At 39.8% G+C, this 25,771-nt stretch overlaps 1 protein-coding gene across 1 annotated transcript in view; it reads right to left on the bottom strand.

Moving 5' to 3' along the window:
- The window catches only part of UNC80 (unc-80 homolog, NALCN channel complex subunit), a gene marked incomplete at its 3' end in the record, with an annotated part of 190,042 nt that overhangs the window by 59,289 nt on the left and 104,982 nt on the right, over nt 1–25,771 (bottom strand). Inside the window, exons 26-29 of the mRNA XM_023510374.1 lie at nt 22,659–22,862; nt 20,650–20,750; nt 10,226–10,426; nt 1,044–1,151 (exon numbers count right to left, since the gene is read on the bottom strand). Coding sequence (XP_023366142.1) covers nt 1,044–1,151; nt 10,226–10,426; nt 20,650–20,750; nt 22,659–22,862 — 614 coding nt within the window. The remainder of the gene's footprint in view (nt 1–1,043; nt 1,152–10,225; nt 10,427–20,649; nt 20,751–22,658; nt 22,863–25,771) is intronic.

Below are 25,771 nucleotides of genomic sequence, written 5' to 3' on the forward strand. Positions count from 1 at the left end.
GCTGTGAGCTGTGATGTCACAGCACTCTACCCAGGGGGACAGCTTGAGGCTCTGTCTCAAAAAAAATAAAAAAATAAAAATGCTTTCACCACAAAACTGCTTTGCAACCACCCAAAAAATACGCTATAGAATGAGTACAACTCTATGGAAAAAAAAAAAAAAGACTCAGCAAACACATCTTAGACCTGGGGGATTTTTAAAGGATCCTATTCTTCGATAGAAGACCTGGGGGATTCCTATTCTCCTTCCTATTAGTGGATTTCACTCTGAAAACCATCAGCAGTACCTGATAAAGGAGTCTAGTTAGAAAGTTAGTTCTCTCAGCCAGCGTGAATTTGGATGGCATTTCCCCTTAAAACGCATTACACATAGTTTGTAAAGAGCGCCCCATTATTAGCCCACAAAATCCTACTTAATTCATTATTTCAGATAATTTAGGCAACACATGTAAGTTCTAGATAAGTCATCATTGTAAACATATTCCAGGAAAACATGAATGATTTTTCTTTGAGGGCAGGTATTATGATTTAGAGCTTAGGTTATAATAGTAGTCTAACATGTGTCAAGCACGGGCTAAATACATCAATGGACTCTCTTATTTAATCCATGCAGTGCCTTTGGGATAGATCTGGTGTTATACTCCCCATTTGATAGATGAGGTAACTAAGACCAAGACAAAATAAATAACTCGCCCAAGGTCCCAGAGCTAGAGCAGCAGACATGGGCTACAAACCCAGACTGTCTCATTTCAAAACCATGACGGTTGCCATCACACAATGGTGGGAAATTCGCTCCACTGCAGTGGGGAGGGGTAGAGTTTTGGGCAAACCCCTCTGGCCTCATCTGTGAAAGCTGCCTGTCTAGCAAGAAGGGATTTTTTCCCCCCTTGCACACTTGGTGGCGCTCTTGCTCATCAACCAAAGCGGGCTCTATGCTAACACTGTGCCAACTGACATTCTATGTTCTAAATACTAGAAAACAGGTGGTCTGGAGTCTCATCCCTGATAATGTTCCACAAATGCTTCTGACCCAGAGGCCAATACCTGAAGTCTGATATACTTTAGCATTCCAGAATCCTTTTTTCCTTCCAGGTTGGCATCTGAAACTCTCTTCTTCAGAGAAGGCGTCCTCAGGCATGACTTATCTGAGCTCTGAAAAGGACACGAGATGTGTGATGAGGAGGGTCGTGCTTTTCCAAAAACCAACAATGCCATATTTACACAAAATTCTCCAGACAATACCCTTATAATGAAGGGGATGATTTAAGGCCTTTCTGCGGGCCCACACGTTCTGAAATTTATAAAAGCAGTTAATTTTGTAATGAAAGGGAGCTCAGAGATACTGAGTGACAAGCTCCTCTTTTACCTGTGAAGAAACTGGAATCCAGAAAGGTAGAGCAATCTGACCAAGTTGCAAAGCTCATCATTAGCAGAATAAAGAAAGGACGAGGGCTTCATCATCCATGTCAGGGCTAATTATATTCCATCAAGCTGTTAAAAATTCAAATCTTTAGAATAGTCAAATAAAATCCATTCTATTCAATATTTCCTTTGTAGCATTTGATGCTATAAGTGGAACCATTTAGTTGTGGAAAAAGAAAATATTACATAAAGAAGTGTTAGAACATTAATATTATTATTATTTTATTTTTTGGCTGGGGCTGGCTTTGAACTCGCTACCTCCAGCATCTGGGGCTGGCGCCCTACTCCTCTGAGCCACAGGCATTGTCCAAGAAGTGTTAGGAAGTTAAAGGGCAAAGATAAAACTTGTCCAGAAAGTATGAGTTCACAGCATCCATCATCAGGGCCTGAGTTCTACAGGTGAAGTGATTTCTTTTAAAACACCAAACTTGTCTATAGGAGGCAGTGTGTCTCCTCATCCAGGGTCCAGAATAAGCTCAATTTGTCTGCATGAGCACAGATAAGGCCATTTCTTCCTCTAACTCTGTAAATGCCAAGGAATGGGATGAGCAGAGCACTGGGAGGTGGATGGGTTCTGATGGGAATAGGCCTTTGTTTGTTTATCCTGAGTCCTGATTCCTGCCATGTTTGGACTCCAGGCTGTGCACAGAGGGAATCCTCCTTGCACAGAATAAATGCACACTTGTTTTCCTAGTGTCATGTCAATGAAGCACTTTCTACCTCCAGCCAAAGGAAATAACTAAACTCCTTAAGAATTTTTGAACACAGCTTTATAGTGTTACAGATGAAGATATTTTGAAAGGAAAGGAAAATCTAAAAGTACACGCATGTTCCAAGAAAGACCTGAAACTCTGACAAAAAGACCCAAGATAATGCCTCTATTGTATGACTGGTATGGAATCAACTTTTTAAATTAAACTGTTTGGAAACAAGTCATTCAGAGCTATTACCATATTTTTTAAGGAAAAAATCATGGAAACACATAATTGGGAATCCACATATCATTTGAGGAGAGAACTACTGCCTTGCCCCCCTACCCCATGAATGTAAAAGCAATATACAAGAGAAACAGCAAGCCCATCCTAAAATCATGCATGGCAATATCTCCCATAGAAACGTAGGGGTGTGGCTTTCATTTTAAAAAGAGTCAAAATATTTTTAAATTGGCATCTCTCCACTTTTATTCTATTTATAAAATAACACATTCACATTGCAGAATATCTGGAAAAGACAAAAAATGCAAAGAAAACAAAAATATCAATAATCTCAAACCCAAATGATAGCCGTTATTTGGTTTCTTTTGGCTTTTTTTCTCCCCTCTGCATCTTAGAATAGCTATGATGTTATGTATTTTATTTATTTATTTATTTATTTATTTGGAGTTTTTGGCCAGAGCCAGGTTTGAACCCATCACCTCCAGTATATGGGGCTGGTGCCTTACTCCTTTGAGCCACAGGCTCTACCCTGTTATGTACTTTAAACAGCTCTTTCATTATGATTTTATAGTAAGTATTTTCCCAGGTCATTAGAACTATTTTAAAATTATGAGCATTACATTTTGACAATATTTTACCACTTTTTCCTTTGGCTAGACATTTTGTCTTTTTCAGATTTTTTTTTTTTTGGAGGGAATAATACTTTTTCATTAAAATTATAGGAATTTTAACCAGGTAGATACAGTAAAATACTCAGCTTAGGGGCAAAAAAATGACCATTTATGTTAGCCCCAAATTCTTGGGTTGTATATTCTGTGTTCTGTTTACTGGAACAGAAAGTATAAACCAAGTTTCTCAGATATCAAATATTTAATATCCTGCCATTTTCCTTAAGAAGCATGATGTGTTCTAGTGATACCTAGGGTGCTTGTTTTGGTGGAAAGAGAAGGGAATTGGAAGGGTTTTCACATCAGGGTGATAGGCTAGTAATTCTTTCTGAATAATTTGATCAGTCTGGGAAGATAGATATCATTGATGGTACACGGACAATGGAAACTTGGGTGTATCCACACCATGTGAGGGTTCTGAAGTCTCTCTAATGGTGTGATTCCTAGCTCAAACCAACAAAGCTATAATTAGTTGCTTTTTCTTCAGTGATCTGATGAAAAAGTTTGATGGAAGAGATATGGGGGTTTGCACAGTGGTTCACACCTGCAATCCTAACTCTCTGGGAGGGTCAGGGGGTAGATTGCCTAAGCTCAGGAGTTTGAGACAAGCCTGAGCAAAAGCAAGAAAGATCCTATCTCTACTAAGGGAAGGTAGATGGTGGGACCACACCTACAGTGCATTTTACAAGGGTACATGTTAAATCTACTAAGTGTAGAATATAATGTCTTAACACCATAACTAAGAAAATGCAGTGAAGGCTATGTTAACCAGTTTGATGAAAGTATTTCAAATTATATATAAAACCAGCACATTGTACCCCATAATTGCATTAGTGTACACAGCTATGATTTAATAAAAAATAATAAATCAATAGAAAACTTCCTAGGCATTGTGGTGGGTGCCTATATTCTCAGCTGCTAGGGAGGCTGAGGCAAGGGGACTCCTTGAGCCCAGAAGTTTGGGGTTGCTGTGAGTTATAATGCCACGGCACTATACCTAGGGTGATAGAGTGAGATTCTGTCTCAAAAAATAAAAATAAAAACTGATATAGGAACTGGATAGAGTAGAAGGCTAGTTCACAGGGCATCTATTAGTGATTCTTTGAAACATTAAAAGATTTCACTGTCTGTGAGACACACATGGTGGTTGAAATTACACATCAAGCAGAGACCTGTACAGAAACTCAAGACAAGAAACCCAAGACCAAAGGGCAGAATTTATCACTAAGACATTACATCATTCGTTGTTGAAGTGGTTCTATCAGAAGAGATGTGGCCAATGGGAGGCAGTTATACTGCCCCCAAATCTTGCAGAATCTAGGAGAACGCTTGCTATGGGATGGTGTAGAATGTGGACTACTATCATTTTCTTCTATGTGTGCGTCTTAAGAAAATTAATTCTCTCCTTATCTTGACCGGTATTGAATAGATTTGTAAAGCAGAACCACTCTTTGACTGGCTAAGGATTTACCCTTGGTGGTATTTTGCTCAAAAAGCAAATTTCTTTTCTAGGAACTAAGAGATATAGAGCCTGAATCATTCAGTGATAGTTGCTGGGATGAGAAATAAGGATGCTACTTTGAGATTTTTCAGTCTGACTACAAGATTAATAAAACAACAGGAGCTAGTCAGGGGACAGATATGTCTGAGCAGATGGAGATCACGCAGAAAGAAGCAGAGATAAGAGACTACATCCATCTTCCAGAGGACAGCAGCTTGGTTTTCACTCCCTCAAGGTTTGGTTGTTTCCCTTTCTGGCCCTGGCTTCATGGAATTCTACTATATCCTTTAAAGAACTCTCTCATTATTTGAACAAATTCGAATGGGTTTCTGTTCCTTTCAATGAAAGATTATTGGCTAGTGAAGAAAAATCCATAATTATTTTAAATAAAAAATTTAAATTTAATTTAATAATTCAAGAATTTTTTTTGAATTAACCATATGCTAGGAATTTGAAGCTTTCTACATATACGCTTTGGAGCAGCCATGATGCTTGCTGTCCTGGAAAATGTATCTTCCTAGGAGAGACAGATGATAAACAGGCAAATGAATAAAAGTCAAAGTTAAATAGAAAAGGAGAATCATGCACGTAGGGTGATTTACTGTTGAAATAAAAATGTATTTAAAATCTGGGAACAATAAAGTCAGCTTGCTGGGCTCTCTGAGAAATACATTTCCTCATCTTTCTGTGAAGAACATTATGTCAACAGAAGTGCAATATTCTCCTAAAGGCAATCTAGACCTTTTGTGCCTCACACATCTTTGGCATATGAATTATGTGTGCTATGGTGGGGAGTCATTCTGACGCATGAAATGAAGACCAAGGGCCTGGTGTTGTCCATAGATAGCTTTAAAAAACATTAATTTTGCGGAAATTAGTTGACCTGTTTCCATTTGCATTGGCTTTATAAAATTTACCCACACTGTGCCCTCTCTTATAGTGGGAGGGGGATGTATCACCATTTATCCCCCTCTTCTTTTAGAGGAAGGAAAACATTGTTTTATCTACTATAAAAAATTGTTTATCTACTGATTCCATCCGTAACCTTTAATTGAATATTTACTTTATTTGGAATGTGGCTTTGGACAAATCATAGACATAGAGGACAAGTATCAGCATTCTTTGGTAAATGTGATGTATACATATAGAAAGATGATTTATTTTAAAAAGCCCTGAAGTTGGGAAGTGCACTAAAATACACCAACAGAATGTACAGTGAGTCCCTGAGCATTGAAATGGAGATTAGCAGATTGATCGGAATTAGTTGGTTACAAAATGTACCAGCTGTCACAAATATTTTCTGCCATAAAAACCAATTTTTTAAAAAAGGAATTGCTCATAAGACCTGATTCTAGTCAGAACACTGCTTTTATTCTTGATAAATTGCCTCCTGTTTTCATTTTGGGTCTGGCACTGTGAGCATTGTTCACTTGGGTGACAGATTCACAACAGACAAGTGAAAAGCATCATGAGAGATAAAAAGAGCTTGAGCAGGACCCTAGCATTTTGGAACTAAAATGTTTATTGCAGAAGAGTCACTCCATCTCGCCAGCTCTCCTCCTGAACGACTAATTCCAGTTCGTTACGCTTGGCAGGCACTTCCTCTCACTTTGCTTTCCCTTCTCCTTTCAGAAACAGCAGCAGCCCCAGAAAGGTGCTTGGCTTTGCTGCCGCTTCAGGCCAGGGAGCTAGAACAGAGGGCGCCTGTGAAACACTCGGGCTGTGGTTCTACTCTAGGTTTTTTCCAACCTTTACCTCATGGCACACTTGAACCTGTAGTTAAACTTCTGTGGCACACTTACATTATGTTGATCAAGAAAAAGAGATCTATACTGTGCTTTGTACTTCTGTCAAAAGTAATTTAATTAATGCTCTTTGGGAATGTTTGTGGCACACGGAAGATCCTGCCGTGGCACACCAGAGTGCCGCAACACAGCAGGCCCACTCACTCTTTCGATATTTATCGTGTCTCTGCTGTGAGTGAGGACTTGGTCAGGGTGTCACACAGGGCGAAAGATTTAGTTCTCAAACAGCTTATAATTCAGTGGCATAGAGTGATCTCCCCTACTTCACAGGATAGAATAAAGACCCTCTCACGGCCCCACGTGGCCTGGTTTCCATCTGCCTGGGCAGCCTCATCACGCTCCACAGTCCTCTGCGCGCCAGCCACAGTCCTTCCTACTCAGCTCTTCTCTCTGGTTGGAAAATTCTGTATCCAATTCACATCTTCAGGCCAAGATCACCCATCACTTACGGGACACACTGCCTTCATTTCACCTCCCAATGCACAGCCTCATTCCTACGCTGTTGGTACAGTGTGCCTTTCCTTAGTCGTGCTCTTGCTGTCGCCATTTTCCATCAAGTTGGGAAGCTTATTTGATCAATGCCTGTGTCTTGGGCTAGATCATGTGCATGGCATGAGGGCAGGGACTATACATCTTTTGCACATTATTATACCCAGCACAAAGGATGGGCGTGGTTCATAGATCTTTCTTAAAGTTTATTGATTAGATGTATATATGTATGTAAGAAGTGAATTTATGAGGGAATGACTGAATGAATGAAGAACAAAAAAGCGTAAGTAAAATGCCATTATAATTTAGGCAAAGAAGGAAGGAAGGAAAATAACGTTTCTCCTCCATCTGCAGCATGCCCTGTGCCGAACTCTTGAGAGATCATAAAAGATTTCAGGGAGGAGAGAGCCTTTGGGCGGGATCTTAAAGAATGCCTGGAGGCTGGGTGCAGTGGCTCACACCTGTAATCCAGGTCCTTTGTGAGGGTAAGGTGGGAGGATTGCTGGAGCTAAGGAGTTTGAGACCAGGCTGAGCAAGAGCAAGACTGTTTCTGCAAAAAATAGAAAAATTGGCAAGGCGTAATGGTGCATGCCTATAGTTCCAGATACTTGGAGGACTGGGACAGGAGGATCACCTGAGCCTGAGAATTGGAGGTTTCAGTGAGCTCTAATGATATCCTAGCACTGTAGTTGGGGTGACACAGTGAGACTCTGTCTCAAAAAAAAAAGAACGTTTGGGTTTGGTTATGTATAGACTAGAAAGGCAGGATAGTTCACACAAAGGTAGAGCAGTGAATAATTGTGGAGTGTGTATGAAGTACAACAAACATTAATTTAGGCTCATGTATTTTTGCAGGTTTCAACATATATGATTTTCTCCTAAAGCTAAGGGAGTTTTTATATAAAAAGAGAACTATGCCAATGAAAACAGGTTTTTTTTAATGCAGCATCATTTATACGTGTATTTGAAACATATATATAGTACATGCACACACACACATATATGCATTTTTTCTTTTCATGTGATCATTGGAAGTTTATACAGTTTTTTGTAACCCACGTTGATCTATTCTCCACCTTCATTTCCCTCAGAATTTCTATAGTTTGAATAAATGAGATGTACTAGAGCAATGGTTCTCAGCCTTCTTTTTTTTTTTTTTATTAAATCATAGCAGTGTACATTAATGCTATCATGGGGTACAGTGTACTGTTTCTGTATACAATTTGAAATACTTTCATCCAACTTGTTAACATAGCCTTCATGTGTTTTTCTTAGTTATTGTGTCAAGACATTTATATTCTACATTTAGAGAGATTCACATGTACCCGTATAGGATTCTCAGCCTTCTTAATGCCGCGACCCTTTAACATAGTTCTTCATGTTGTGGTGACCCTGCTTCATAACTATAATTTTGCCTCTGTTATGAATTGTAATGTAAATATCTGATATGCAGGATGGTCTTAGGTGACCCCTGTGAAAGGGTTGTTTGACCCCCAAAGGCGTTGTGACCCACAGGTTGAGAACCACTGTACTAGAGTCTAGTTTAAAAAGCCCTGACTTTGATATTCCATAATTCTAAGCTAAAGTCTAGCTGAATATCTTATAAGGTGTAAACAGTGGACAAGAATATCTTTATGAGGCTCAATTTTTCATCTATAAAATGAGCAGGTAAATATCTGTTGTAAAGCTTTGTCAGAATCAACAAGCACTTTGTCAATGATATGTACCTACACTACGTACACAAATACTCAGAAAAAATACGAAAAGATTGTGCCCCAGAGGGTGATCTGCTCCACGGATGAGACACACAATTGTTTTTCTTTAGGATCTTTGGTATTGTCCAAATTTTCTTCAACTAACATATATTTCTTTCATAATAGAAAAGTTGTCATTGAAAAAATCCTTTTCCAAGTGTGAAAGCAGTGTGAATTCTCACCCAACTCAACTGTCCATTTTTGCAGTGACAGCTCAGATCCTCTAGCTGTTAGACGTGTATATTTTTGCCTGTCCCCCACCCCAAGCCCAAACTTGGCTTTCAAGCTCCTCAGTAGAAATATTCTGTGATCCTACTTATTTTTTAATAGAATTATCTACTGCTGTCTGGGCCAACAGTAAATGAATAGGTGTTATATAAAATCTTTTTGCAAAGCCATCTGGGAAATCAGGTGCAGGGGAAGCCTATGACATTCGGAAGGATGACTTGGCCGTCTCGCCTGTCAGGGGCAGGTGAGCAACTCAGGGCCTCCCTGGCAGGAGCACCGCAGCCTGGGTTGTTACTGTCATCTTTGGCCAACTCAGCGGCTCAGGGTGGTTGTCAGAAAAGTGCAGCTGAATGCCTGGGAAATGTAATCACTTCTTGAAGTGATTTTCTTTAGTGTAATTGACTCTTATTTGTAAGCTGTTAGGCTATTTATTACTTGCTTCTTAATACATAGTTGTATTAGTTTCCTATTGCTGCTGTAACCAATTACCATAACCCATGTGGCTTAAAACAACACAAACTTATCATCCTACAGTCCTGGAGGTCAGAAGTCTGTTTTTTTTTTTTTTTTTGTAGAGACAGAGTCTCACTTTTTCGCCCTCGGTAGAGTGCAGCGGAGTCGCTCCAGCAACCTCCAACTCCTGGGCTTAGGCGATTCTTCTGCCTCAGCCTCCCAAGTAGCTGGGACTACAGGCGCCCGCCACAACGCCCGGCTATTTTTTGTTGCAGTTTGGCCGGGGCTGAGGTTTGAACCCGCCACCCTCGGTGTATGGGGCCGGCGCCTTATTCACTGAGCCACAGGCGCCTCCCAGGTCAGAAGTCTGAATGCTTGGCAGGGCTGGGATCTTTCAGGAGACTCTAGGGGAGAATCCCTTTCCTTGCCTTTTCTAGCTTCTAGAGACTGTCTGCATTCTAGCTTCTAGAGACTGCCTGCATTCTTTGGCTCACGGCCCTATATAACTCTGACCTCTGGTTCTGTCAGTATCTCTCCTTCCTCTGCCCCGACTCTCCTGACTCCTTTTTGGAAAAAAAAAAAATGATAAGGACTCTTCTAATTACATAGAGTACACCAGGATAATGTCTCCATTGTAAACCCTTGATCACATCTGCAAATCTCTTCTGCCATGTGAGGTTCGGGGGATTGGGATGTGAACACCACTGCAGGGGGAACCGGTATTCTCCCTTCCACAATAACTTCATCACCACCACTCCTATGCCTTCGTATTTGTTTACAGAAACAAGACACAACCAAGGGAAAGCATATGTCTTTCTTGGACTCATCGTCTACGTTTGTCTAGAACCACACAGATCTGTAGCCTGGCTTAGACAATTGGCATTGTCTGAAAATTATTATTTCCAGAGAAAATATTGTGAGGGCATCATTTTCCCTCTTATTGGCATATTACTCAGTGATCATTCACTAACCTCTTTCTGTTTCTTGCCCCGGAGGGCCACGTGGCTGACACTGTTGCTCTCTCGGAGGGAGTCCACGCTGTCTCCATAGAGCAGCTTGATGGCCCTGACCAGCCGGGCACAGGAGCGGCTGTGGTGTAGGTAGCAGTGGGGGTGGCAGTAGTCGATGTGAGTACAGATGAAGCTTTGCTGATTGCACAGCAAGATCATGACCTGGAATACAAACACTCTGAGACTCAGCCAGCCAATCAGGATACAGACAAATTGAACATTTCTGTGGGGTAGAAAATGGGAAGTGAGAATGTTAGCTTTTCTTGATTGGACTAGAAACCACAATGATGCAATCAATTACCCACAGGAGAACAAAGAATGACGTGCCTTTGTTTACTGGCCTTTTGCTCTCTCTTCCTTCATACTTGATGGAAGAAACTCTTTCAAACAATAAAAAGTTAACACATCTTCAGAAAGTTAAAACAATTATTGTGGAGAGTATGATTTCCAAACATTTTCAAATGGAAATTCTGAACTAAAAAAATTCTTTTTTTTTTTTTTGATTATATTGTGGAAGAAACCAGATGGAAGAGTGTGAATGGGTGAGAGTTCTGTCCCAGAGGATCTGGCGGACCTTCGGCAACTATGAAACACCTTCAACTCCAGCCCACCTATGTGGGACTTGAAAACATTTCTATACCTTTTACTACAGCCAATAACCTCCTACAGAACTTGAACCTCACTGTAGAGTCTCATTTCCATTCTTTACAAATTGATTTTGATTTTTTTTTCCTGGCTTTCAGCCATTCTAATGTTAGGTCTGGTGGAGGGTAAAAGGTGGCAAGGAATTGGCTAAGGGCTGAGAGTGGAAACCGAAGTGTAGCTAGGAACCACATTGCAGCTAGGAACTGTTCCCTAGGGGGAACATATACAGTAAAAAGTTCCTAGTGACCTGTAACTGACCTAGAGCTCATTACCATCTAATTAAACCTGTGACATAATCTACTGTATAATCCTAACCTGTCAATCACCCCAAAGGCAGGAAACAACAACCAATGCTGCCAGGAGAAAGGCGGGACAAACTAGCAAGCTTATAAAAGACCACATGTGCTCAGGCTGGGGTCTTTCTCCACTCCTAGAGACTGACCTGTTCCTCTCTCTCTAGAGACAATGTGGAATGTATTTCCACTTTGGGTAACTTCCTTCTTCATATTCATTCTTACTTTTATGTGATAAGCTGACTGTGTAAAATTGCTTTGTGTCTGTGATGGCTCCATTAACAGCTCAACTCAGGACCAGTACTCATTCTTCATACTGGGAGCCAGGAGACTAGGGAACATCCAGACGAACCTACCATTAGCTCTAGCTTGATCTGGTTCAATTCCTCATATCTCCTAGAATTAATTCCCCATGAGTATTCCAGAAGAGAAATCAACTGATTCAAAAGGTATAGTTAGGCCTTTGAGTTTAACTTCTTAAGTAGTCTCTACTTCTACTACTAGCAAGGCTAGTAGTATAACCAGAGCCACAAGATCAGTCAAATATATATGGAGTAATCTTCTGAATGCTGACACCTTCGTGAAACTGGTTCCCACCTGACACTTATCCTTCAGGACACTGTGCACCATATTGGATGGATAACACAAAGCTGGACAGGCCGATTGAATTAGCCAGGCAGGGCTGCCATACATTTCTTAGAAACGAGGGGCCTTGCTTATTCTGAGACAAAGATAAACAACAATAACCAGCTCCATGCTAACCATACTGCATACTTTTCTTTTTCTTTCTTTCTTCTTTTTTTTTTTTTTTTTAGACAGAGCCTCAAGCTATCCCCCTGGGTAGAGTGCCGTGGCATCTCAGCTCACAGCAACCTCCAACTCCTGGGCTTAAGCGAGTCTTCTGCCTCTGCCTCCCAAGTAGCTGGGACCACAGGCGCCTGCCACAACGCCCGGCTATTTTTTTGGTTGCAGCCGTCATTGTTGTTTTGGCGGGCCCGGGCTGGATTTGAACCCACCACCTTAGGTGTATGTGGCTGGTGCCTTAGCCACTTGAGCCACAGGCACCGAGCCTATACTGCGTACTTTGCAAGGCTTTCAATAAACATTAAGTGTAGCCTGAGAAGAATGCCCAGCTCTCTCAAGAGCTACAAATCCCTGATAGTCTCTTTATCCTGGCATGAGGCAGGGCACACCTAAGAACTGCAAGGTTTCCACTGTTATTCTTAAATATGGCTGACTGAGAAAAACATCCAGAAAGTTTAACACAAAAGCAAATAAACAAACACACAAATTAACATATCGCTGGACTTTGCTGTAGAAAATTCTTATTTGGTTGTTATGAGGATAGAATGGAGGCAGCCTAGAAATCTATAATTTTAAAATTCTACTCACAGATATCCGCTGATAGACATATTTCTAGGACGGCTCCAATGATGTGCACCTTTCTGTGTTTATGTCTTTGGGAAACCTCCTACTATTAATATGAGCTGGTCACGTGACAGCAGAGGGGAGGCGATACCACTTCTGTGGTTGGCTTGCTTAAGACTGTGCTTAAGCATCTCTCCTGATGATCAGACTCTGCCTCTTGCTGACTTTGATGAAGCTAATCACCATGGTAGAGAGGCCCACATGGGAAGAAGATAAGAGCGACTTTGGCCAACAGCCAGCTCGGGACTCAGGCTCTCAGTCCAACAACACTCAAGAAACTAAAATTCTGCTAAAACCACGCGAGCTTAGAAGTAAATCCTTTCATAGTCAAGTCTTGAGGTAACACCCCAGCCCTGGCCAATATTTTGATTGCAGCCTTGTAACAGATCCTGAAACAGAGGAATCTGAAGCCAAGTAGTGCCAGGATTCCTGACCCACAAGAACTATAAGATAAGCCCTGTGTGTTGTTTAAAGCTACTAAATTTGTAATTTGTTATGCAGCAATGAAAAATAAATACAGTCTTCCAACCATGATGAAGTGGCTTATATCAGGAGAGCAGAACCTAGTAAAATACTACACACACACACACACACACACACAATTAGTCCTCTGTGTCCATGGGTTCTACATTTATGGATTTAGCCAACCACAGATCCAAAATATTCTAAAAAGAAACCCCCAAACTATGTTTGTACTGACCATGTATAATTTTTTTGATTATTCTGTAAACAATATAGTATAGTATGTAGACTACACTGTATTATAACATTTATATTGTATTACATATTATAAGTAATCTAGGGATGATTTAAAGTATAGGAAGAGTCCCTAAGTTATGTACAAATACTACATCATTTTATATCAGGATCTTGAGCATCTGTGAATTTTGGTATCCACAGGAGGTTCTGGAACCAATCCGCCAAGGACGGATGACTAAATACATGTGTGTGTGTGCACAGTCATACCTAGGGTAGTGTGGGTTTGGTTTCAGGCTACTCAAAATAGAGCAAATATTGTAATGAAGCAAGTCATACAACTGGTTTCAGTTTCACAGTACATATAAAAGTCATGTTTATGCTTAGTCTACTAAGTGTGCAATAGCATTATAACTAAAAACAATGTATACAGAAATACTTCATTCCTAAGAAAGTGCTAAAGACCATTTGAGCTTTTAGTAAGTCATGATCTCTTTGCTGATGAAGGGGATTGCTTCAGTGTTGACGTCTGCTGACTAGTTTGGGTGGTAGTTGCTAAAGTTTGGGCTAAAGTCTTTGGCAAATTCTTAAAATAAGACAACCAAAAAATTTACCACATTGGTTGACTTTTCTTTTTATGAAAGATATTTTTGTATTATGCAATGTTGTTTGATAGCATTTTATCCACAGCAGAACTTTTTTTTCAAATTGGATTCAATCTTCTCAAATTCTGTTTCTTCTTTATGAACTAAGTTTATGTAATATTCTAAATCCTTTGTTGCTATTTCAGTGATGTGTTGACATCTTCTCCAGGACTAGATTCCATCTCAAGAAACCACTTTCTTTGCTTTTTCATAAGAAGCAATTCCTCATCTGTTCAAGTTTTATCATGAGATTGCAGCAATTCAGTTACACCTTCAGGCTCCACTCCTTCTTTGAGTTTTCTTGCTATTTCTAGATGTATCTGCGGTTACTTCCCCCACTGAAGTCTGAAGGCCTCAAACAAAGTCATTCATCAGGGTTGAAATCAACTACTTTCAAAATCTCTTTAACCTTCTCTGATGAATCACAAACATCCTTAATGACATCTAAAATGGTGAATTCTTTCTAGAAAGTTTTAAATTTACTTTTCCCAGATCCATCCCAGGAGTAACTATGTTACAGTTATAATCCTATGAAATATATTTCTTAAAAAATAAGAATTGAAAGTTGAAATTACATCTTGATCTATGAGCTACAGAAATGTGTTAGCATAAATGAAGACAACTTTAATCCCCTTGTATGTCTCCTCCAGAGCTCTTGGGTGACTAGGTCAGCAGCAATTCTTTGAAAAGAATCTTTTTATCTAAGCAGTAACTCTTACCAGTGGGCTTGACACATTTAATAAACCAGCTGTAAAACAGATGTGCTGTCATGCAAGCTTTGTTGTTGTATTTATAGAGCACAGGCAGAGTAGAGTTAGCATCATTCTTAAGGGCCCTGGGATTTTCAGAATGGTAAATGAATATTAGCTTCAACTTCAAGTCACACCTGCATCAGTCCATAATGAGAGAGAAAACATGTCCTTTTATGCTTTTGAAACCAGGCATTGACTTTTCTACTTTGGTGATGAAAGTCCTAGATGAAATCTTCTTTTTTAATTTTAGTTTATATGTACAATAGTTTTAGGTTATTTGAGGGTACAATGAATTAGGTTACAATGTTTGCATTTGTTAGGTAAAGTCCTTATAATTGTGTCCCACCCCCAAGAGGTGTGCCATACACCCTAACACTGTGCCCATTAGGTGGGAGCACACCCACGCTCCCTTTCTTCTCCCTACTCCCTCGTTTCTCTGCCCCCCCACCTTGAATTAATTTGAGTTTTTCTCATCTGTGGGCATGAATCATTTACTGGCTTCATATTAGAATTTAGTACATTGGATTTTTGCTTCTCCATTCTTGTGATTCTTTACTAAGAAGAATGTGTCCCAACTCCATCCAGGTTAATATGAAAGATGTAAAGTCTCCATCATTTTTAAGGGCTGAATAGTATTCCATGATATACATATACCATAGCTTGTTAATCCAATCCTGGGTTGGTGGGCATTTAGGCTGTTTCCACATTTTGGTGATTGTAAATTGAGCTGAGATAAACAGTCTAGTGCAAATGTCCTTATGATAAAGGATTTTTTTTCTTCTGGGTAGATGCCTAGTAATGGGATTGCAGAATCAAATGAGAGGTCTAGCTTGAGTTCTTTGAGGATTTTCCATCGACTTCCTCCCCAAAAGGTTGTATTAATTTACATTCCCACCAGATGGCATCTTCTTAGAAGGCTGTTTCATCCACACTGAAAAGCTGCTGTTTAGTGCAGCCACCTTCATGTGATCTGAATCAGATCTTGTGATATCTTGCAGCTTCTTTATCAGCACTTGCTACTTCACTTTGCACTTTTATGCTATAGGAATGGCTTTTTTCTTTAAGCACAATCACCTCTTTCAGCCTTTATAGAATTGAAATGAAGTAGATCCTTGCTCTGGCTTAGGCTTTGGGTTAAGGGAATGTTGTGGCTGGTTTGGTCTTCTATTCAGACATCTAAAACTGTCTCTGTATCAGCAATAAGGCCATTTTGCTTTTTTATCAGTTTTGCTGAAGTAGCACTTTTCGTTTCCTCCAAGAACCTGTCCTTTTCATTCACAACTTGGCTGTTTGGTACATGAGGCTGAGGTTTCAGTGTCTTTCATCTTTTGATATGATTTCCTCATTAAGCTTAATCATTTCTATCTGTTGATGATTCAAAGTGAGAAAAGTTTGAAATATTCCAAAAATTATCAAAATATGATACAGAGACATTAAGTGAGCACATTCTGTTGGGAAATGATGCCTACAGACATGCTGGATGAAAGGTTGCCACAACGTTCAATTTGTAGAAAATAAAATGTCTTCAAAGCACAATAAAGGGAAGCATACTAAAATGAGGTACGCCTGTATATATACATGTCAATATATGTTCATGTATGGTTTTGTGTATGTGATCATATATATACTTGAATGCATAAGATAGTGAAGCAATCTGGACATGAAGGTACAATGTGGGGAGAAAGGATATTAGCCAAGGTGGGAAAAATATGAGCACATGCCACATTTCTCCTTGAGGCATTTGCTACTCCTTACCTTAGTCAGGTATAAATGGCCGAGAAGCCAGGAAGAGCCTTGGGCAATCTCACAGGGGCTGAGAGATAACAACTGGAATTCAGAATTGCCAAAGCAGTGAGAAATTAGATGGCCTAGATTCTGGAGAGGAAGGAGATTCAGAGAAATCAGGCTAACTCTGGGTGACTATTTTTCCTTTCAGGCATTTGCTGGTTGAGTAGCTAAGAAGCCAAGCAGAAACCAGTTGACAAGCAGAATGGCGATTATGGCAATTTCACTGTGATGAGGAAACAAAAATTGGAATTCCTGACATGTCAAGAATGAGGGGGTGAAGGATATACCCCAGGCTTTCATTGAGAGTCTTAGAAGTCTTCATCCTGAAGGGGTGTGTGTATGTGTGTGTCTATGTGTGTGTGAGGTCAGGGGTGGAGCAACCAGAAATAGTTCAAATCATCAGGTTAGTTCCTGATTGAACTGAAGCAACCTGCTTCTTTGTTGTATTCCAGAGGATAGAGTGAATCCTCTCTGGAAAGATATAATGTCATCTGGATCCTCCATAATTTTTTTTTAAATATATAAACTTTATGGTAGGGAGTACTTTTATCTTCACAGCAAAATTCAGCAAAAAATTCAGAGAGATCACACATACACTCTCACCTCACATTCAAAGTCTGAAAATTAAGTTCATGAACTCATTCTAGAAAAAACGATACATACCTCATTGCTGAATAACTACATTTGTAGTTATAAATAACTATATTTACCCAAAGTACTATGCTTAGGAAGCTATGCACTGATGCCAGTGTGCTCACCCTTCAAAGCAATTTTGGAACTCCTTTTCTGGAACGGCCACCAGACATATCGTATTAATGTCCTGAATATCATCACAATGTCTTCCTTTCAATATTTCCTTTATCTTTAGGTAAAGAAAAAAGTCACTGGGGGCCAGATTATGTGAGTAGTAAGGGTGTTTTAATATAGTTATTTGTTCACAGACAGTGCTGTGGGAGCTGGCACATGGTCGTGATGAAAGCTGTGAGTTGCTGGTGAAGAGTTCAGGTTGTTTTGCCTTTTTCATGCTGCCTTTCAGTATTTCGAAATCATAAACTCAGTTGGGTGTGTGTCCAGTTGGTACCAATTCATAATGAATAATCCCTTTGATATCAGAAAAGTTAGCAACATCGTTTTCATTCTTAATTTGGACCGAGGGAATATTTATGTTGTGGAGAATTGGCTGATTTCAATGTGCACTTTGACACATTGTTTCAGGGTGGTATTGGTGCACCTATATTTCATTATTAGTGATAAAATACTATCCATGACATTGTCTTCCTTCTCCAAATGGTCTTGGAAAACTCAACTCTTCTCTGCTTTTGTTCTTTGGTGAGCTCCATTGGGACCATTTTTGTACACGCCTTTCTCATGCCAGTATTTTCAGTTAAGATTTTTCTGTTTCTCTAGAATATTTACTTGGTCTGCTGAACTTCTCAGTCAGTAAATTATTTTGATGTACAATGTGACTAACTTTTGCAATATCTTCATCATTTCTGCTTGTTACTGCCTGCCCTTACCTCTCTTCATCAATGATGCTTTCTCTCCCTTCAAACAAATGTTTAATTCATTTTTACACTACTATTTACTTCCTAGAATTATTCCCATAAACTTGGACTAATATAGCTTGATTTCACTTCCACTCTTGCCCAGTTTATAAGAAATTTATAACAATTGGTTTGTTGCTCTAATTCAAGCTCCAACATTCTCACAATGGCATGCAAAAACACACAAAATAACACCATAGGGCAAGAACTCACCATGCATCAACACGAACATAGCTGTGAACCCTTGATATACCAAGGTTCTGAGACCTTCCTGAGCTGTTTGTACAGTGCTGCCATCTTCCGCACACACACTGCAACACGTTTGCAAACTTAATCGTCAGACCTCATATGGCAACCTCCCCTACTATCAACATCTTACACCAGAGTGGTATGTATACTATAATCAATGAACTTACACTGACACATTGTTACCACCTAAATTTCATCATTTACATTAGGGTTCACTCTTGGTTTGTTACATTCTATGGGTTGTGACAGATGGATAATGACATGTTTTCACCATTGTGCCTCTACAGTGTTTCATCTACCATGTCTACAAATCAATGAAATGACAAGGCATATTCAGGTGCAGGACCAAGAGGAGTAAGGTGATAGATTCCTATACTGGAGTTATCAGCTGTAGACTTTGAAACATCTATGATCAATTATGAAAAACATCACAACAGAAAGTAAGAAATATCTTAACTGAATGCTAATAAACATTTGATATATTAAACCATGTGTGATGTAGAAAAAGCTGTTCCTAGAGAACATTTGTACTTTTAATTTAACATGTTATCAAAGTGGCTGGAAATCAGTCATCAAAGTATCCACGTCATGAAATTAAAAAAAAAACACTCAAAGAAAGTAGAAGGGATTAATAAAAACAACAGTAGAAATTATTGAAACAAAAAAATTCAGCATTCCAAAAATGATAAAACCAAAATGTTTCCTTGAAAGACAAATTAACTTGACAGACTCCTAGCAAAGCTGAAACAACAGAAAAGAAAAAAAAAAAAAAGAAGACGACAAGCTACCAGTATCAGAAATGATAAAGGTACATTGCTGCATATCCTAAAGAATTTTAAATCATCCTTAAGAGAATATTACAAATAATCTTTTTGCTAATATATCCAAACTGCTCTGAGGAAAAACAGAAAATCTGAGTGGTCTTAACCGTATTATGTCAATTGAATATGTAATTAAAAACCTTCCTACAAAGACATTTTAGATCTAAAAGCCATCACCAGTGGTTTATTCTTACTGCACAGAAATCTTAAAAGGATTATTGAGGGAAGCTCTAAATAAATGAAGGAACACAATGGAATGACAGACAATTGTAGACATTGGAAGACTCAATATTATAAAGATTTTAACTCCTCTGTTGTAATGCATCTATACAGCAAATGCAAGGCTGCTTTGGGAGGTTTTTTAGGGGAAATTGACAAAGTGATTCTAATAAAAATGAATTCAGAATAGACCAGGCCATCCTAGAGAAGAAGAAAAAAGAAGTTGGAGGACTTACATTTATATGAGCAAAAGAAACCATTTACAATAGAATAGATAGAATATAATACCAATTACATGCATTTCAAAAGCAGATAAAACTAACATATAGTATTAGAAGGTAGAGTAGTAGTTATTTCAGGGGAGAATAGTCAGTGTGGAAGACCTGGCCGTTTGGATATATTAGCAAAATGATTATTTATAATATTCAAAGGCATTGATCATGTTTTTCTCAACCTGGCAGGTTTACATAGGTGAGTTACTTTGTAAAATTCACTGACCAGTACACATAGGTTTTTATGTTTTCCAATGTGTATGTTAGACTTCACTAAAAAGTTTACTTTAAAAAAACAGCTGCCTCAAAGCTTCTCAAGTCAGACAATTCTGGTGACCACTTCCCCAGTGAAGGTGTAACACCGTGTCTTCTGAGGAGCCTGATACACCCACTAGCTGGCTCTTCCCTGACCTTGCCAGGAAGTTAGATTAAATGCAGGGTGAATGGTGAGAGCACATGTTCATGACCAGTGATGGTGCTGGAGTACCTGTCAATTATGTATTCAAGGTTACACTTCTCACCTTCCACCTTACTTCTTCATGCCCAGCGCAAAACTTGAACTATGACCTATGTCCACAGTTTTCTTGGGATACCCTCCTACCTGTGCCTTCTGGATAGCCCTTGGGGTGACCTTCATCATCTTAGAGTATCTTGTCTTGATTTACAGTTTGATCCAATTCATACCCAAGACTGATACCATAACTTTGTTCTCAGCACTCATGGTAACCTGTGTAAAACTGATGGTGATGTCAAGACTGTGTCACTCAGCTTACCTTGACCACCAACTCGGCCTTCCCTCCTGTTTTCCCTGGCTTACAGTGACCCACTAGCCAGCAATAACAGCAGACTTTTGTCTTAGTTACGTGTAAAATGAATACAATCCTAAAGCATGTTGAGGGATTCAGCTCAACTGTAAATCTCTGCTTTGTCTGGGAGACAGAACTAGATTGATGAAACCACTGTCCCCCCTCTGTGGGTCTTCCCCAGTGCCAGAAGAAATTGATCTCAGGGCTCTTTCTGAGATTCCTACTTACGTGAAGCCACGACATGTTTCTGTGGTAATTTTCCTCAGTGCCGGCATTACTCATTCCCTCTGGCTCAATGCTGGGCTCACTTGCACTCCAAGGACTCCCTTCTTCAAAAGAAAAATGACATGCAAGGTTTCAATGTTTGATCTCCCTTGAGAGCATAGTGTGGTATAGTTGTCCATGCTTTTGAATCCTAGGGCAGACTACCACAACTCAGTGGATTATGGGGCATGGCATTGGCTTTGTTGACTGAATATGAATAGAAGCTGTTCCCTTCACCACCAGCTGAACTGGCAATTTCAAAGACATTTATGATCTCTGTTATGGTGGCTTCCATTTTTGAGAGATGGGAGCAGAGAAAAAGAAAAACCAGAGTCAAGTCCTTGAATTGCTGAGATGAGCCAGTTATTGGCTGAGTATGCCCAAACCCATTCCAGACTGACAAGACCTTAAGGTACCGCTAAGGAGGGACCCCAACCCATCTGTAGTGGTCTCAGTGTGACTTTGCCTCCACTGTTGCTGGGACTGCAGCTACCGCTATTGCTCTAATTACCAGACTTTTCTATCTGAACTATTTAAAAGACAGACAGGTATCTAGAAAAAACTAAGGGAATTTGGAAGCAATTATGTCCAATTGCAGATAAATCTTGTGTCCAAACTCCTTTCTCTGGGAAAGTATAAAGGAGACAGCTTTCAACAATTCACTACTTACTATACTCTACAGTAAAGGTTTACCTTTGAATCTAGAAGTTCTTATGGATATTTTTAATGACAAACCAATGTCTCTAGCCTTGCTACCTTTGACTCAACTGGTCAAGATAATTTGATCAACTCAGATAATTAACCACAATACTTTCCCCCTTAAGTAACTAAAGATAATGTTACAGCTTCAGACCTATAACAAAAGATGTCACAGGATTTTTTTAATTGTCTCTTTAAAAAATAAGCTGAATCTTAAGTAATGCATAAATTAGCTATTTTCAAAGGCAAGGGTGGGTGGACATAGAAACATTTCCTATTTTAAACTTTCTTTGATTAAACGTACTCAGCTTCTATTTCAGCAGACTCAATCGATAATTTATTCACATTTATTGCTGACTTTTGAAACTACTTACCTAGAAAGGAGAGCTTTTCTATTTTTTTTTTTCTCATACAGGGCACAAAGGGAATGTGTTCCAGCTATTATTTAACAGTTAATGCTAGGGAGCTCTACCTGTGTGCTTACTTAATCTTTTTCTTGTCTATTAAGATGCTAACCAGTACTCATATTTTGGACAACATAATTTGGGATTTGGAGTCTCTATGGATCCTGCAGTGACAGTCTACAACTCTAATGCTTTGATTGTACATAGAGCTGATTCTTAGATGTTTAACATATTTTATAATTACTTCCTAATTTATCTTTAGATAAATATCTTAGAGCGCTCCTCAGAGTAGGCAAGAAGTAAAGAGAATTATTCTCACCGGATAGTCGGAGAAAACAAATCCCTGAGAAGTTAAACAGAAATCACTAATTGTCAGGTCAAGACAATCTTTCCTTTCTGACATTTTGGTTGTTTTTATTGTTAAATAAAGATTTTAAAATGGGGGAATTTCTACATTTGATTTTGAAGGTCCTGATGAGAAGATATCAGATTTCAAAAAACTGTCTCTGTCATTAACGTGTTATCTTTCCCTAAGGGATACGTTACATCCTCACCACTCAAAGCAAGGTCCTTGAATCAGCAGCACTGGCATCACCCAGGAAGCTTGTTAAAAATGTAGAATCTCAGATCCCCACCCCAGATCTGCTGAATCAGAATCTACATTTTCACAAACTCCCAGGGGCCCCGGACCCATGCGAGGCCTGGGCAGCCCCACTCCAGAGGGCAGTGTGGTTTTCAGACTGGGTGAGTGGTCTAACCTGCGGCCCTGCCATCCAGCTGTGTGTAAGGAAATGGGCTTTAGACGGTTCAGGACCTGAGCCCTGTCTTCCTACCCCCCGCGTCCCTGCACGCCCCACTCCTCTATGTTACCTAGGTCAGTGACAGTGTCCCTGCTCTGGGACAGCTGCAGCTCCTCAGCCTCAGACTCTGAGTCCTGCCGTGATAACTTGCTGCTCTTTAAGCTGCCGACCCGGCGAATGCTGGACAAGGAACCCCCCTTCTTCACCTGGAAACTGCGGGTTCCTTTAATCTGGAGCAGGCGAGAACCTCCTATCCTGATCTTCCTGCTGAGAACTGTATTAAAAGAATAAAATAGGGCTTTTTCCCCCTTAGTTTTCCCCAGCCAGTGTTATAGTCAAGCTCTCCCCATCTCGTCCCTGACCAGCCTCCTTTCTGTTGACTTGGACTTTGGCGTGACGGGCTTCTCCCAAGCCCTCGGTCATGCAGGTTCATTAAGCAGAGGCTAGAACCACCAGGAAGGGCTGGCGCAGCTTCTTTCTTAGACACAAAGCTCCTCGGGGCTGGGAACAACCTGCTTCTTTCTGGCCCAGGGTTCACAAGCATGAGTGAGCCCCGGCTGCAGCAGCAGCTAGGACTGTTAGTACAGACGCATCATGTGACCATTCCATTCACTACAATCACAAACCATTTGTTTTTGTTTTTCTTTTGAAATGAGACTTACAGAATTCTGTGAGCTGTCAGATAAACCCCTTCATGTTAGAATACCTCATTAAAAAATAAAAATGAGGCAATTCTCTCTCCAGCAGTCAGCAGTGTGGTCTGCTCTGCCCCTCATGCTTTGGGAGAGCAGGAGTGTGAAATCATTCCATTCTCAAGGCACCTAGTGATTTCATAGCATCCTTCTCTCAGTCAAAAAGCTGGGTGAGACGCGAGTCCAAATGGTACACCACCCCGAGCCACCCTTACAGTCTACGCGTGTACCAAGAACATGCATTATTCACTTTTTGTGTTCTGGAAGAAACAGTGATCAGTGAGGAAAATTAAAAAAATGAAAGAAACACATTTATACTTGACACTTATTTTTTTTAAATCAAAAGCATTCTTATTTCTGGTAGTCACAGACGTACCTCTTTCCTTTTCTTTTGAAGATTTGGTGTTGTCACCCATTGATTTTATAATGATGGGATAAATAAAAATTTCAGGGCTTAAAGTCCATTATCAGGAAGGGGCCAGTTTTGTAACCTTACCTTCTTAACGCATGAACATGATTCCTTACTAATTACCTAAGGCATAGTTATTATTTTTAGAAGTCCCAATCAGAAAGTTTGCATTTGGTTTTAGGTTGCCCATACACAGGGAAGTTAATATGTTACTGTGATAAAACCTGCCCAACTCTTTTTTTTTTTTGAGATAGAGTCTCACTATGTCACCCTTGGTAGAGTGCTGTGGCATCATAGCTCACAGGAACCTCAAACTCTTGGGCTCTGGTGATCCCCTTGCCTTAGCCTCCCGAGTAGCGGGGACTACAGTCACCTGCCACAATGCCTGGCTACTTTTAGAGATAGGGTCTTGTTCTTGCTGAGGCTGTTCTCAAACTTATGAGCTCAGCCAATCCATCAGCCTCAACCTCCCAGAGTGCTGGGATTATAGGCGTGAGCCACCACGCTCGACCTCTGTATACTTTTTTAAATGTTAGTTAAATGTATACCTTTAATGCCTTATAAAGGGGCCCAGAAGAATTCCTATTGAACGATGTGAATGTTTTATCTCTGATTTACTCTTGTGTTTGAGAAAGAGTAAAATGACCTCTACTCAGCTACTAAAACTCTCATGCAGCTCCCTGTACACACTGAATAGAATTTCACATCTGGATGGAATGTCTTGCAACACAGTTGGATAATTCCACAAAGACGATGACCCACAATACTGTGTTTTAGTTATAGCAAAGCACCCACTGTATTTTTTAATATTACTTTTAGGCTTAGTTGAGATTCTATCCCCTATCTGAAATACATTTGAAACAGAATATAATTATCATTTTTAATGACTACTCGTGCAATTTCATGTCTAAGCAGATTGGGAAGGAGAAAAAAAGATTAGAGAGATAATTCTTGGATTTTTACACAGGCACACATTAGCACTCTTTGCCTGATTTTATGATACCTTTTGGTTTACAAGTGCAGCAAAATAATCTCAAATTAGTGTGATCTGAAAGAAATTTAATCTTGAGAACAAATTCTACCTCCAAAGATAATTAGGGACATCCCATAACACTAAAAAAAATGAGAGTTCAGAATGATGGCGTTCGATATTTACCAAGTTAGAATTCAGACTCGGTATTGTACGTGAAAAACTTCAGTTGAGATTGTACAGTGCTGAATTTTAGCTTTTGTCTCCATGACAACAAGAACTACCATGAAAGTGAAACAAATTCAGCTGAATTCGATAAAACATCTCTCTCCCTCCTTTTCTTCTGTCTCACATTCTATCTACTAGCAAATCTTGCTGGCTCCATAGCTCAAGTCATCTTTTAACACACACACATGCATATCACTTTTCTAGCCAAATCTACTAACAACTCTGTGACACACTTAAAATAGAATTTAATTTGTAACCGTACCTACCAAACTCTGCCCTTTGCATGAAGGGCTCCTTCATATCACACAGGTGTCTGCTCAATATCAGTTGTGACCCATCTCCTATCATTCTTCTCCCCAATTCATTCTGTCGCTGGTCTCTTTGCCCTTCTTCAAATGCTCCCAGTTCGCTCTTGCTCAGAGCCTTGCCCTCACTCTCGCCTCTGGAGACTCCTGCCTCCGCCCTGCATGCCTGGCTTCTTCACATAAGGCAGGTCTCTGCTCAGTGTCAATGGTGGGGGCCTTTTCTGACTCATCCCCTTCCACTCACGGTCACACCTCTGACCCTGATTTGTCTTCTTTATAACACTTACCTACGCTAGAAAGTCTGGTATTTTATGTTACTCATCAGTATGTGAATAGCTATTAGTTATTTCCTATTGGTTAATACAAGTTAAAATACATGTGAGAAAATTTCCAATGCTGTATTCTTGGAACCTGTAATCGTTCCTGGCATACAGTAGGTGCTCAGTGGATGATTGTTAAATGATTAGTAGTTGTATTATGGAATACTACTTTTAGTTTGTATTTGGAAATATGGGCAAAATGATTCGCCTGACTTCTGCGTGGGGATTTTAGGCAGACATTTTTAGTCCTAAGGATTAT

The sequence above is a fragment of the Otolemur garnettii genome, unplaced genomic scaffold, assembly GCF_000181295.1.
Source record: "Otolemur garnettii isolate 467f Iridium unplaced genomic scaffold, OtoGar3 scaffold00013, whole genome shotgun sequence".
Lineage (NCBI taxonomy): Eukaryota > Metazoa > Chordata > Mammalia > Primates > Galagidae > Otolemur > Otolemur garnettii.